Genomic DNA, 14,965 nt, shown 5'->3' on the forward strand with positions numbered 1-14,965 from the left:
TTTGGAAAGATGAAAATCAGCTGAAAAAAATAAGGATTTAGCATCCATTCTGTCTTTCTTTCTTATTTTACCAGTACATTGGCCTTTTCAGCATGACACATCTCAAAAAATGTATCAAAAATGTCATTTTTTAAACTAAAGGAATAGGGTAAATCATGATTTCATGGACATTTAAACTGGCAAACCTTTGAAATCAGACTGAGACTTGCTACAGTAAATAAATACTGACTGAAGTATTTCCAACCTGATAATTGGTAGCAGGCAGGTAGAAAGATGCACTTCTTTTCTCTGAATCGTATCTGAGATGTTTCACAAGTAAATGATTGTTTATCCGATCAACGGGTAATAAAGATTACAGCTTACAGCACAAAGACTGATAACACACACTTGCAGGTTAGCTTGCCTGCTTCCTGTTTGGTTAATCGCCAGCTCCAGGGGGACCTGCGGTTCCTTCTGCACAGCCCAGAGGTTTCTTACCACCTGAACCATGAGCAATAACTGCATAAACTTCGTGACCCATGCATGGGACAAATATGGCTGAGTGCTCGTCTGGAGGGACCCGTGCGTACGTGGAAACCTTCGGCATGTCGGGAACAACGTTAAAGGCCCAGAGAGTAAACAGCATCTCAGTCCAGAGGCTGTTTTAACTGACTGGAAGTTTGTTGTTAATTAAAACCACCACAAACAGATGCGGAGGACTTCACATGACAAGGAAGTGACTCGTTAAATAAAAGCAGAACATTAGAAAGAAAGAAGGTTTTAAAATAAACACGACTATGCAGCCAGAATGATGTGTTAACACAGCAGCATGGATAAAACAACTGTTCTGAAATGGTTAAGAAAAACACCAAAAGGCTCCAAACAAGGATTAGAAGTCACGTTGGGCTTTATGGGTTGACTGCAATTGTCCTGATTATCCAACAAAATGAGCAAAAGAGACGTTAACTTGCAGCCGTTGCCTCACCTGTTTGTTTCTGTTCCTAACACAGACCAACATGTGTTTGTGTGAACGGTGCCTCCATGTTTGTGCGCACATTTGCATTCAGCAAACTGCTCTGGGAGGCTCCGGCGCAGCTGCTTGTGTTTATCGAGCAGCAGCGTCTCCTGCCTGGAATCTTGAAGAGGGGTCAGCGCCGTCGAGCCGTGTCCGCTTCTGAAACAACGCTTTGTCTCGAGAATGGAGGGGGGGGGGGGGGGGGTCTTATCAGGCGTTTGCAGGAGCATGAATCTGTGGCTCCTGCTGCACCAGCTCTCAGGACAAGACAGCCATATTGATGATGATGATGATGAGTTGTGCTCTCATGCTTGACCTCTGTGGAGCGGTTTAAGAATTTCAAATCACAACTCCTGCGACCGTCATCACTATCATGGCTACTTCAAAAGCGAGCATTGAGTAAAGCAAACAAATATGGAGCTCACGCTGTTTAATTAGTTGTTAAATTAAACCATTTTCTCTCTCTCTCTCTCTCTTTCTCTCTCTCTCTCTCTCTCTCTCTCTCTCTCTCTCTCTCTCTCTCTCTCTCTCTCTCTCTCTCTCTCTCTTTCTCTCTCTCTCTCTCTCTCTCTCTCTCTCTCTCTCTCTCTCTCTCTCTCTCTCTCTCTCTCTCTCTCTCTCTCTCTCTCTCTCCTCTCTCTCTCTCTCTCTCTCTCTCTTCTCTCTCTCTCTCTCTCTCTCTCTCTCTCTCTCTCTCTCTCTCTCTTTCTCTTTCTCTCTCTCTCTCTCTCTCTCTCTCTCTCTGTTCTCAGACAAAGGTACAATCCAGAAAGTGATCGTCCTGCCAAACAACCAGTCCCTGCACCAAGATCTGATCCTGGAGGAGCTGGAAGTGTTCAAGGTCTGTTGCATCACTTTTACATTTAAATTCATCCCTTTTTCTTCTCCTAAAATCAAAGGCGGAGAAGTGGCGGGTGTGTTTTTTCCAAGATCAGACAGAAAACAGCAGACTGATGAGACTGACGCAAAGCAGCACAGTGATGGGAAACAGTCTGAGTAGTGAGCCTTTGCACACATGCTGTTTCATCTTAGCTGGAAAAATCTGATCAATCTGTGATCGCATCAGGATTCCTTTGATGTTTTAGGTCCACCTGGACCGCAGCAGTTAGAGGGTTTTTTCTAAGAAGAGAGAAAAGGTTTCTTCTGGGAGGTTTGCTGAAACAGATCGTAGAATTCATTTTCCTGGAAGCATTTAGACAAATCAAACACACTGATGTGCTCAGAACGTGTTTTTACAAGCTGAGTTCAAACTAAAAGTTGCACATTTTCCCCGTATTTATGCACTTTACTTCCATTCTTGTTTTTCCAGACTCAAGCTCCTGTTACAAACTTGAGAATATCCTCCAAAAAAGTAAGAACTGAAAATATTCCAAACTGTCCTACTGAGTGAAGTTACACAGTTTAAATCATCATTTATTGTCTGTGACTGGGTGTTACGAAGGGGCCACCCCAAAGGCAAGGAAATAATAAGCTGTAATTACTTCAGCACTCTGCCTCATTTTCCTGTCAGCCCGCCGCTTATTAAGACAAACAGGACGCTGACATTTGGACTGTTTGCTTTTGCAGCAACAGCTGTATGTCAGCTCCGAGTTTGGGGTCTCACAGGTCTCCCTGCACCGTTGTCACGCCTACGGCTCGGCGTGTGCAGACTGCTGCCTTGCTAGAGACCCCTACTGCGCCTGGGATGGACTGAGCTGCTCCCGCTTCTATCCTAATGGAAAAAGGTGTGTAAGTGTCCCGTTTTAGCTGTAGCTTTGGAGGGCTTTGACAGGATTTTGCATGTTTATTTGGGGGATTTTAGGCAGTAATTACAATGTTGTTCTCTGTTTTGGACAATACTTTTTTTTTTTTTTTACCCAGGGCTATTATTGTCCAATCACATAGCAGTGGTGCCATGTCAGCATTGGTCCAGCAGAGCTGTAGGAAAGTAGGGGTCCTTGTTAATGTTGTAGGGCCTTCTTCATGATGATGGTTGATAACCAGCCCTTTTGGTGAAGAGACTGGTTCATAAAATAGCTCTTGGAAGTAGCGTCAAGCAAACTTCGGATGCTACCAATCCATTGTCCCGAGGTTTGTCTTGGACCGTCCACAGATTTCTCCCTGGGATCCATAAAGTAATCCTGAAGCAGATTTTTATTAATGATCCAAGATGGAGAAAACCATTATCAACAGCAAATTTCTTAATGAATACATGACTAAAGGATTTTGAACACTAGCATCACTGCTAATAATTTAGCATGGTTGTAACTGATAGCAGCCTAGCCTAAATTTGTTTTTGTTTTGTTTGTTTAGCCTAAATTTGATCCATATAATAAGACCACTGTAGTTCATGTGCATGCAATATTTCAGAAAAACAAACTGCTTTATGAGTGCAATCAGATGTTTTGTCAAAACTGTCTCTAATGCCACCAAACAAATTAATGAAATTACCATGAGCAATTAAATTTCCACTGTTTTCACTCATTCCTTTACTCTTACCCCTGAGCTATATAAAATAGTGTCATCTGCAAATATGATATGTTTAAAATAATAATTACATTTACAAATTAAGCTTAAATGCATTTTAAATTGCTTATAACCCAGTATTATGCCATGTGGAACTCCTACTGGTAATTCTCCTGAGCTGTGACTCTGAATTATTGATTTTTATAGTCAAACCTGCTACACTATTTAAATACTATTTGCAACACTTATCACATCGCATTAGTAAAGGAGCAGTGAGTTGTTTTGGGAAAAAATTGCTGCATCTTACCTACTTGCTTTTTTATGAATATTTATCAAGGATTGATTTCCTGGCACCAAACAATAATAATAATAATAATAATAATAATAATAATAATAATAATAATAATAATAATAATAATAACAATATAGATTTTATTTGTAACACACTTTACATTTCAATGAAATCTCAAAGTGCTAAAGTAGGAAATCAGAAACAATGTATGGAATAATTAAAAACAATGAATAAAAACAAATAAAAAATATACATAAAACCATATAATGCTAAGTTAACACAACAGCTCAACCAATCAGTTTGGAAAAGCTTGTTAAAATAAAAATGTCTTCAGATGTTTTTTAAAACATTGCTTTCCCATTTTCTTGCATTTGTGTTTACTCCTTGAACATAGAGAAGTATTGTGACTCATTCTCTAAACAATTATAAATTCAGTCAGTGTGTACCAGAACGTGGGCAACAGCTGATGGATAATCTTTCAAATCAGAACAGAAAGAGCCATCCACAGATTGAGAGTGCAGGAAGTTCAGATGACTGGTTTCCATCAAAGAGCGCCGTGTCACAAATTCCTGCTTTTGGTGTTCCCTACTTCATAACCAGACATAACTGACGAGCAGGATTGACCGACACCTTGCCTTTACGTTGAAATGTCTTTGAGGACCAGCTGCGTGCTTCAAGTTCGTCGCGGGTCAGGTTTAGTTTGGTCCAGGAACAAAAGCTCCGATCCAAGTTTTCCTGCTGGAATAATGCGTCAGCTGTTTGCATTCTGTTCCTTCCAAGCTGTTACGTATGAGTGTGCACCACTGAGCTGAATAACATGGTCAGATTTTCCTCATGTTGGTTTTGGCAGAGGAAGTTCCTTTCATGGCTTTATTATGGAAGGAGGAAGGACGTTATTAGTGAGAATTTTTGTTTTTATTCATGTGCTCTTTTGCAGGAGAAGCAGGCGGCAGGATGTCATGCATGGAAATCCACTCATTCAGTGCAGAGGATTCAATTTAAAAGGTAAAAGTGGGACTTTTTAAATGTCCAACTAAGAAGTCAGATGTTTGAATGAACTTGTTATGTAAATGAAATTTTAAACAATTTCTTCCAGGGTGGAGCGATTAATTTTAATATTATTATTTTATTTTATTTATTTATTAATATGCAATTCACATTTGTTTTTAAAGAACTTAGTGCACAAATAGAAATGTGTTTTGTTTTTTCTTTCAAAATTCTACATTCTGGCTCAAAGGCAACTTAGTGAGTTGGATCTTAACTATAGAATGTCATCCACACACTTCTAGTAAAAAGCTGGCTGAAATTCCAGAGCTCAAGCATTTTCAAGAGTTTGTTTAAATCAGTCGGCACAGCCTAAATTTTCAACAGGATGAGTTGGAACGAGTAAGTAATGAAACTGCACCACAGCATGATGCTGCCACCACCGTGCCTCACTGCGGGTTGAAAGCCTCACCATGAGTTCCCTGGAATTTTAAAACAGGCATGTTCGATTAACTGGCTGCTCTAACTCCTCCCTAGGTGTGAGTGAAAATGTGTCTCATTTCAATTCAAAAATACTTTATTAATCCCAGAGGGGAATTGATTGCTGTAGTAGCTCAGAATAATAATAATAATCAAGTCATCAAAGAGTTGTTGTATATTACAATGGCTGTTGGCAGGAAGGATCTCCAGTAGCGGTCAGTGTTGCAGCGAAACTGAAGAAGCCTCTGACTGAAGACACTCTTCTGTTGTCGGACAGTCTTGTGAAGAGAATGCTCAGGGTTGTCCAGTCTTGATTCTCTGGAGAATCCTTCTTTGCATTATCTCCTCCAGCGGTTCCAAAACTGCCGATACTCTGGCTGAGTCCTTGAAAGGACTTGGAGTTCCTCCATCTTGTTGGCCAGTGATCTCACATTGCCCATTATGATCGATGGAAGAGATGGTTTGAATTTCCTCTTTCTCTGTCTTCGTTTTGCTCCCGCTCTGCACCCACACTTCTTGCATTTTAGCTCATTTGGAATTTGTGGCTTCAGTTGAGGTATTATTTCAGCCTTTCCAATGTTAATCAGCTGCTCCCGATTGTAAACCAGCTTGTTGCCATGGTTACGCATCATAACAAATGCTCAAAAAATGAAAAAAGCTAAAAAAAATAGCAGTAAAGATCCTCAAAGCTTTGCAGCAACAGAAACAAAAAAAATAAAATGTCACCAAAAAAATACAGTTTTTCTTGAGAAACTAGACAGAAAAAATGTCCAAGAAAAGGCAAAACTTACATTTAGTCAACAGAGCTACTCCAACATGCAGCCACCAAGAGCAGCGCAGTTCCGGGATAAAAGAACATATATATATTTTTATATTTGCCTATAGGTGTGTCTCTTTGATGGACTGGTGACCTGTCCAGGGCGTGTCAAGGGTGTGGACTAGCTCTCTGTGACCCTACAAAACTAATCAGTTCAGAAAGGGACTGAATTTTTACTCTTTTTGTGTTTAACACACATAAAAAAAAATGTTTTGTTTGATTTTCCTTTAATGACTTATAAGTCCCAAATCCCCAACCCAGGATCAGACTAAGTCTTTTGAATTAGAGGAAAAGCAACAAGAAAGGTCCATCTGCCTCTTATGTAAATTGTATTTTTTATTTTAGGGACGGCCATGTCCAGGACGAACAAGGCAAGGCAGCTTTGTTTATAGAGCACATTTCAAGAGGCAATTCAATGTGCTTTACAAACATCAGGACATGATATGAAAACACAAAGACAGAATTACAGTTCAGAGCTGAAGGAGAAGACAAAGTTACAGCTCAGATTACAGTGGAGATGACGCAGCATAAGAAACAATGCATTTAAAGGCTGATGAGTGCATTAGGGTTTTTAGCTTTGTTTTAAACAACACGAGGGTTGGGGCACATCTGAGGTCATGGGGGAGCTGATTCCATATGTGAGCAGCATAGTAACTAAATGCATCTCCACCATGTTTGGCTCTGACCCGAGGTTCTACCAGCTGCCCTATTGGGTGTACATACAGGAATGAGATTGGACATGTGATTCATAAACTAGTAGGAGCACTTTGAAATCTATTCTGTAGTTTACTGGTAACCAGTGTAGAGATCTAAGAACAGGAGTGATGTGCTTCATTCCCCTTGTCTTGTTAAGACTCTGGCAGCTGTATTCTGAACAAGCTGCAGCTGCTTCACAGCTTTTTTGGGAAGACCAGTTAGGAGACCATTGCAATAGTCCAACCGACTAGGAATAAAAGCATGAATGAGTTTCTAAGTGCTCCATATGGTATCAAAGATCAAGAGCGTGTGGAAACTTCTGACTGCATCTTTTGAACAATAAACATTTATGATTTGGTCGTTTTTTTTTTGTTTTTTTTTTTTTTTTTTATCTTTTGGGTTTGAAAGCCAAATGTCTTGCCAGTAACCTTTTGCTAATTTATAAAATAATAATAATAACATAGAAAGTATTCACTACCTGTAGGCTCCTTTGTCCCCAAATGGAACAGAAAACCATCTGGTGCAACAATTAGCGACTAGCATTTAGTAACGAAGTAAGTGGGCAACGAGGGCACAGGAGTTAAGTGCTCGCCCCGTAATTGGAAGGTTGCAGGTTTGAGCCCCACTCATTCTGTTGCTGCTGTTGTGTTCTTGGGCAAGACACAACCTACCTTGCCTGCTGGTGGTGGTCGGAGGGACCGGTCATGCCAAACTTGCCTCTGTCCACGGTGTGAATGTGTGTGTGAAAGAGTGAATGACTGATTGTGTTGTAAAGCACCTTGGGGGGTTCCAGGACTGTAGAGGGCGCTATAGGCCATTTATCATTTTCCATAACTCCGATGGACATTAGCACAATGTTGAAAAAGCTACCATTGCAGAGAATTAGCTCCCTTCCATTTCCATAACAAGTTACCATGAGTTTGGAGACCCAACCGTATGGTCACTACCTCTAATTAGTCCTGTCCTTGTCACACATCTGGCTGACTGACCTGTTACAGCACAGCGTCAGACATGGTGAGACAGCGAGTCTGTTTGATGAGTTGAAGGTTTGATTGTTTGCAGAAAGTAAACTCTCAGTGGGGTTTAGCTGTGTCAAACTGAGCTTTATGTCAACGTTCCTCTGTCATCCTGAGACTCCAGACAGGTTTGAGCCCATCTGTGGGTGTCGTGTCTGTCAGCAAGTGGCGTCTGATGTGCCTCTTTTTGACTCAGAGAATGTGTGTGTGTGTGTGTGTGTGTGTGTGTGTGTGTGTGTGTGTGTGTGTGTGTGTGTGTGTGTGTGTGTGTGTGTGTGTGTGTGTGTGTGTGTGTGTGTGTGTGTGTGTGTGTGTGTGTGTGTGTGTGTGTGTGTGTGTGTGTGTGTGTGTGTGTGCGTGTGCGCGTGTGTGTGTGTGTGTGTGTGTGTGTGTGTATTCAGCCTACAGGAATGCAGTGGAGAGCATGCAGTACGGCGTGAAAAACAATACCACCTTCCTGGAGTGTATTCCGAAGTCTCCTCAGGAGTCGATTCGATGGCTCATTCAGAGAGACAACGACAGGAGGAAAGAGGTCGGTCCAGCCTCACTGTTCACTCTGTCTGTGATCTACCGAAAGCTTTTGTGGAGCTATGAAGATCCCTAAAGATGTAGCTGATGCAATGTCCTCTTTCCAATCTATAAGCAAAGCATACAATATTTTCAAGGGAACTGGTGATCGCTAATATAATTATCTGCTTTGAAAACTTAAAATCAGTTTCTGTATAAACCCATGAGTAGGATTGGGACTTTTTCTGTCTAATTCTGTCTGGATGCAGACTAAACTCTTAGAGCAGCATCATATTAATGAATTTCCATCCATCCATCCATTTTCTTCCGTTTATCTGGAATCGGGTCGCGGGGGCAGTAGCCTAAGTAGAGAGGCCCAGACTTCCCTCTCCCCAGCCATTTGGGCCAGCTCTTACGGGAGAATCCCAAGGTGTTCCCTGGCCAGCCGAGAGACATAGTCCCTCCAGCATGTCGTCCCTCCTCCCGGTTGGACGTGCCTGGAAAGCCGACCTCAACTGGCTCCTCGATGTGGAGGAGCAGCGAATCTACCCCCAAGCCCCTTCCGGATGACTGAGCTTCTCACCCTATCTCTAAGGCTGAGCCTGGCCACCCTGCGGAGAAAACTCTTTTCGGCCGCTTGAATCCGCGATCTCGTTCTTTCAGTCACTACCCAAAGCTCATGACCGTAGGTGAGGGTAGGAACGTAGATCGACCGGTAAATGAATTAACGAATTTCAGCCAAAATAATCTATTAGTTGAAATATTAAAAGCCTTTGAATCCTTGTAGTTATTCAGTTAAAACATTAAATAATTAGCCCATTCTTGTGTGAAACATAGAGCTCTTCTCCGGTGAAGAGTTATTTAAGTCATTCTGAAGGCAAGGCAGCCTTCATATAGCATTTTTCATACACAGAAGTAGTTCGATGTGCTTTCCAGGAGCAAGAGCAGCAAGAATATAAAACATTAAATTCAATGTGACAACATAAAACTGCAGTTTATAAAATCTAATTTAAAAATACACAAATGAAATCATATGTAAGAAATAAAATGAAGAGCTTAAAGGGTGAGCAGTTACAGTGCAGAAGGTGCAGCATGAGAAACGTTCATTCAGCGGCTGATGGATAGCTGTCGGTTTTGAGATAAAAGTTAGAGTTGTGGCACACCTTAAGTCATGAGGAAGCGGATTCTGTGTGCAGCTGCAGCTAAAAGCAGCTTCACACTGTTCGGTTCTGACCCGGGGTTCTGATTCTATCCGCTGACTGTGTCCTGCTGGGCGTAAATAGATTCGACACGTTTTCTGGCCCCATGCTATTAAGTGATTTATAAACTGGTAGTAGCACTTTGGAATGGATTCTGTGGTTCACTGGTAACCAGTGTAGTGTCATGTTCCGTGTCCCTTTGTTCCCCAGCCCATCCAGTTCCCACTCCAGGTTCTCCTTTTGTGTTTCATGGCACCCTCATGTGTCCTTTGTCTGCGCCTTTCCCCATGTGTCTCCTAATGTTTCTCCATCCCTCTCTGGATTCCCTTTTGTGTTCTCTTAGCGCCCTCATGTGTCCTTTGTCTGCATCGCTGTTATGTGTCTTCTGTTTGTAGGCCTTTTTATCATTCCCTCAGGTCCGGTGTTCATTTAGTTATCCTCTGTCCCTCCAGTTGCAGCTCCAGCCTCTTGTTCCCCAGCCCAGTATATGTGTGTGTGAGTTATTTATGTCTGTGTGTGTGTGTGTGTGTGTGTGTTAGTCCTTCCCGCAGCCTTTTAGTTTGGATTGTGAGTTTTAGGTTTATCTGTCCTCCTTTGGTTCTGTTTCCCCATTTGCCCTCTAGGTTTCCCCCCTCTTAGCCACGCCCCTGTAGTTTCTTTCTGTAGTGTTTCCTTTAGTGTCGGCTTCCCCTTAGAATATTAGTTATGGTTCATGCCTTCTGGTCTTTGTTTTTTCTCTTAGGTCATTTTCCTTTGTTACAGCCTTTCATTATTTAGTGTGTTTTTTTCCCACCAGTGTTTTCTTCCTCCTCCCTGAGTTAGTAATTGTGTTCACCTGGTCCCTCTCCCCACACACCTGCAATTCATCTCCCTCTCATCCTCCCAGTCTATTTAAGCCCTGTCTTGTCACTCTGTTTGTTGGTTCATTGTTGTACGTGTCTGCGTTGCTCGTTCCCCTCTCGAGTTTTCCCGAGTCTGTGCTCATGTGTGAGCTTTTGTTTGTTTTGGAATTGTCAGTGAGTTTTTGAGAGTTAGTCTTATTAGCTGTGCTTTGGATTTTGGCGCATCCTCCTCAAAATAAAGGAATTTATTTTCTTTAACCACTCCTGCCTGGAGTCGTTCTGGGGATTCTGCATCTTGGGTCCAAACCTTCTACACTCAACGTGACATGTAGAGTTTTAAGAACAGCAGTGATGTGCTCGGTTCTCCTGGTTCTTGTTGCTGCAGGTGCTTCACAGCTTTAAGGGAAGACCAGACAAAAAAAAAAAACATTGCAACAGTCCAGCCTGCCAGAGATGAACACATGAGTATGTTTCTCCAGATCTTGTCTGGGCGTGAGACCTCTGAAGTGTGTTTGTTTAATAATTTAATAATTACTATAGTGGGTGGCTTCCAGAACAGCCTCAGTTTGGAAAAGTAACAACTTCAACCAAACGTCTCTATGTGACCCATTAAGAATTAAGCTATGCCTGTGGGACTTGACTTCTGGATGTACCACAAGAGCTACATTCCACTGCTGCTTTTTAACCCTTTAAGCGCCAAAGTCGCAGAATTGCGACGAGCAGCAATGTTGGATTTAATAAGCCACAGCAGCAGAAATGAGCCCTCATGCAGTTAATACGTTACACTGCGGGGTGGCAGACACTTGTAACTTCAATCCAAGCAGCATTTGTGGGCGTGTTACTATTGAAACTTTTCGAGTATTTAGAACTTGAACCCCGCCCACCAGTCGCAGAGCCGCGGGGCTTGTCAGAGCAGTCAGATGAGGGAGAGCGAGCGAGTGGTAAAGAAAAAAAACACAATGCCGAGAGGAATGTTCAGTCTGACGAAGCTCTTCGTCTAGTGCTGGCAGATTCGGATTCGGAGGAAGAATATTTCCTGTCCGAGGATGATCTGCGGTCTTCTATCGAGACGGAAAGCATGGCTTCAGCGCGCAGCATCAGAGAGTCCGTCAGCGACGACACGGTTACACAAGCAGCCCATCCAGCCCTTATCTTGTCCGATGTTCCGATGTTCTATCAATCTATCTATCTATCTATCTATCTATCTATCTATCTATCTATCTATCATCTATCTATCTATCTATCTATCTGTGTACATATATATATATATATATATATATATATATATATATATATATATATATATATATATATATATATATATATATATATATGTGTGTGTGTGTGTGTGTATAAACAAAATAAACCAAAGACGGAATGAGTAAAATTTGTTCATGACACTGAAGCACCAAAAACAGTGTTCTGGATTGATATGCAGTAAACATAACAAAATACCAATAAAGTAATAAATATTATATATATATATATGTGTGTGTGTGTATGTGTGTGTCTACATAGGAATATGTATATTTGTATCATAAACAATAACAACACTAAGAAAATGAGACCAAAACATAAAAAAATAAAATAAAATCTGCAAATGTGATGCAATCCAATATGGCTGCTACCTGATGATGTCATAATATGCGAATTATGTGAGTGAATTTGTTCCTTTCACAAAATTTGGCTCATACTGAAGATTTTTCTAATTCACAACATTCCTCTATCTCTAACCAGATTTAAGCTACAAGCTCTTTAAATAGTTATATAAAAAATTCATATTTTACTGAATAAATTATGGCGCCTAAAGGGTAAAAATTGCAAATTCAATTCAATTCAAGTTTATTTATATAGCGCCAAATCACGACAAGAGTCGTCTCAAGGCACTTCACATAATAAACATTCCAATTCACAGTTCATTAAGCCAATCAGAAATAATGTTTCCTATATAAGGAACCCAGCAAATTGCATCAAGTCACTGACAAATAACCATAAAATGTCATGAAAATGATGTGAATGTTTATTTCCATGCAACAAACAGGCAGAAAGTCGCAGAACAATCAGTTATTTTGATGAACTCGTGTTTACATCTCAGTAATGATAAAACTACATCGATTTTTTTTTTTTTGCATTTGAGGTTAGTAAAAAGAGTCACATTAATTAATATTTAAACTTTGTTTTTGCAGGTGAAGCTAAGTGACCGTGTCCTCTCCACTGAACATGGCCTCCTCATCCGCTCCCTGCAGCTGTCTGACCAGGGCCTCTACTACTGCCTGACCACAGAAAATGGCTTCAAACGCACAGTCGCCAAAATCCGCCTGCAGGTGCTGAGCGAGGCCATGGTGAGCGTGCTGATGGACAAACAGCAGTCTCCTTGGGTGTGGGCCAGCGCTGTGCATCCTAAGGTCCTTCTGCAAGCCTTCAGCCCTGCAGAGAGTCAGGCTGTACAACAGTACTGCAAAGAGAGGAAGGAGTTTCAGAAGCTGCAGCAGAGGCAGCAGCAGCCACGGCCACCTGGACCCCTCAGGGGGGATCTGGCCAAACTGAAGCCCCTATTGGACCGGAGGAAGAGCCGCAACCGACGCAGTCACCTCCACGAGGCATGACGCAGGAGGCTAGGAGCTGCAGAACGGACACACTGCCGTTTTCCTGCTCTGTTTCAGCTGCCGAGCTGCGCTGTAGCTGTACAGTCCACAGAGAAGGTCACGAGTTTTTAATGCATGACGCGATGTGGCCAGTTGGCCGCGATATTTTTACCAACACACCAACAACCACGAGTCGTTTACCAACATGGCAGCAGAAAATGAGCTGATCTTTGTGTCCTCCATTGATAAACTTCTATCTCAAGGGGAAAATGCACACAGTCACAAGATGACAAGTAAAACCAGCTGGATGTTATCTTGTAATGGACTTGTTCCTTTATAAAAAAAAATAAATAAATAAATAAAAGGTCATTCAAATAGTGTCGTGCAGTATTGGTGGTTAAGATGGGATTAAACAAATACAGAGGATTCTTTTAACGGTGAGTTATTCAGGTCTGTGGAATCAGAAGTACACACAGATGTTTTTACATTTTCTGTAATCTGAATTGTTTATTGGCTGCGCAGTGGTTAGAGCTGTTGCCTTGTAGCAAGAAGGTCCTGGGTTCGCTTCCCAGCCTGGGATCTTTCTGCATGGAGTTTGCATGTTCTCCCTGTGCATGCGTGGGTTCTCTCCGGGTACTCCGGCTTCCTCCCACAGTCCAAAAACATGACTGTTAGGTTGATTGGTCTGTCTGCATTGTCCTTAGGTGTGTGTGTGTGTGTGTGTGTGTGTGCATGTTGTTTATCCTGTGTGTCTCTGTGATGCCCTGCGATGGACTGGCTCTCTGTCCAGGGTGTACCCCGCCTGATTGCCCGTTGAAGGCTGGAGATAGGCACCAGCCCCCCCCCCCCCCCCCCCCCCCCCGCGACCCTACGTGGACAAAGCGGGTTCAGACAATGGATGGATGGATGGATGAATTGTTTATTTTGATTTTTTTAAATAACCTCCATTGTGGCTGAACTAAAAGGCTGTTTCGGGGGTTATTTGAGCTGACTTTAGAATTTGTCCCAAAAAGAGATCATTACTTATAATTAAAAAAAGAGAGAGAAAGGGAAAATAAATAACAAGAAACCATATTTAGGAGATTTTACATTCACTCTCAGTTTAATCAGAATCTTTAAAAAGTTAAATGTAAAAACAGCCTTCAAGTGAAGAACATGAAAAAAGGTTAAAAACAAAATCTCAAAACAAAAGAGAAACATTCAAAAATCAGAAAAACAAAAACTTTTACATGTAAAAAAAAAACAATCAATTCATTCACCAAAGCAAATAAATGATTTTAGAACAATTTAAAAATGTGTTTGGTTTGTTTTCCAGACTCTGAAATGTTTTATTTCATAGTCATGTTTCTTTTTGTTTTGTTTTTTTTTTACTTGGTTATTGTTTTGGGTTTAAAAGTTGTTATTGGCACATTCAGGCTTCCATACTGTACAATAAGAAATCTTCCTATTAATTCCTTCTACTCAAGTGTAATGTTGAATAATGTGGCTGAGTGTTACGTTACCGTTTTCAGGTTTATCCTCTTTTGCAAACGACTCCTAACACGACACTGGAATTAAACTTAAGCAACTAAACCAGCAGATTTGTAAAGTGGGTCTGTTTATGCTCAAAAACATCGTGCTGCTTGTTGAAACCACATTTTTCACACCAGTGGGAATGTTTCTTTGTTTAGTGCAGATGTAGTAATAACCAATGAGACTCTTATCTAGAGCATTTGTGAATAGATTTTGTTTTCAAATAATAGATATTGTAGATAGATTTTCTTGCTTGTGTACAGATAGTTTTATTTTTTGCCTTCGGTTTGTTAAGTTAATTGTGAAACTTCTTTCATCCTGTAAATAATTTCAACAATATTCACAAACTGTGACTGTATCTGCAAATTGCAGAGAAACGAGATTGTATTTTAATGAGAAGAGTTCTCTGCTGCAGCGTGTCACTAAATCATGTGAAATCACGTCTACGTGTCCAACTATTGTCCTCAAGTACTTGTATTTATTAATGTCTTGATAGTCTAAAATAAATGTCCAACTGTTAAATAGCCACTGTTTTTTTTTTTTGTTTGTTTTGTTTTCTTGTGGGAAAAGAAAAAATTTTAGAAATATACTTTCCT

At 41.1% G+C, this 14,965-nt stretch overlaps 1 protein-coding gene across 1 annotated transcript; it reads left to right on the forward strand.

Moving 5' to 3' along the window:
- Positions 1 to 1,746: 1,746 nt before the first annotated feature.
- On the forward strand, positions 1,747 to 13,109 carry sema3c (sema domain, immunoglobulin domain (Ig), short basic domain, secreted, (semaphorin) 3C; the record flags this gene model as incomplete). Its single annotated transcript, XM_070548065.1, is given in 6 exon segments — positions 1,747 to 1,835; positions 2,304 to 2,345; positions 2,561 to 2,718; positions 4,669 to 4,736; positions 8,126 to 8,256; positions 12,459 to 13,109. Coding segments are annotated over 6 exon segments (908 nt in total), but the record flags the coding sequence as incomplete, so codon positions are not given.
- Between the last annotated feature and the right edge of the window lie 1,856 nt (positions 13,110 to 14,965).

The sequence above is a fragment of the Nothobranchius furzeri genome, chromosome 1 (assembly GCF_043380555.1).
Source record: "Nothobranchius furzeri strain GRZ-AD chromosome 1, NfurGRZ-RIMD1, whole genome shotgun sequence".
In the NCBI taxonomy this organism is placed as follows: Eukaryota; Metazoa; Chordata; class Actinopteri; order Cyprinodontiformes; family Nothobranchiidae; genus Nothobranchius; species Nothobranchius furzeri.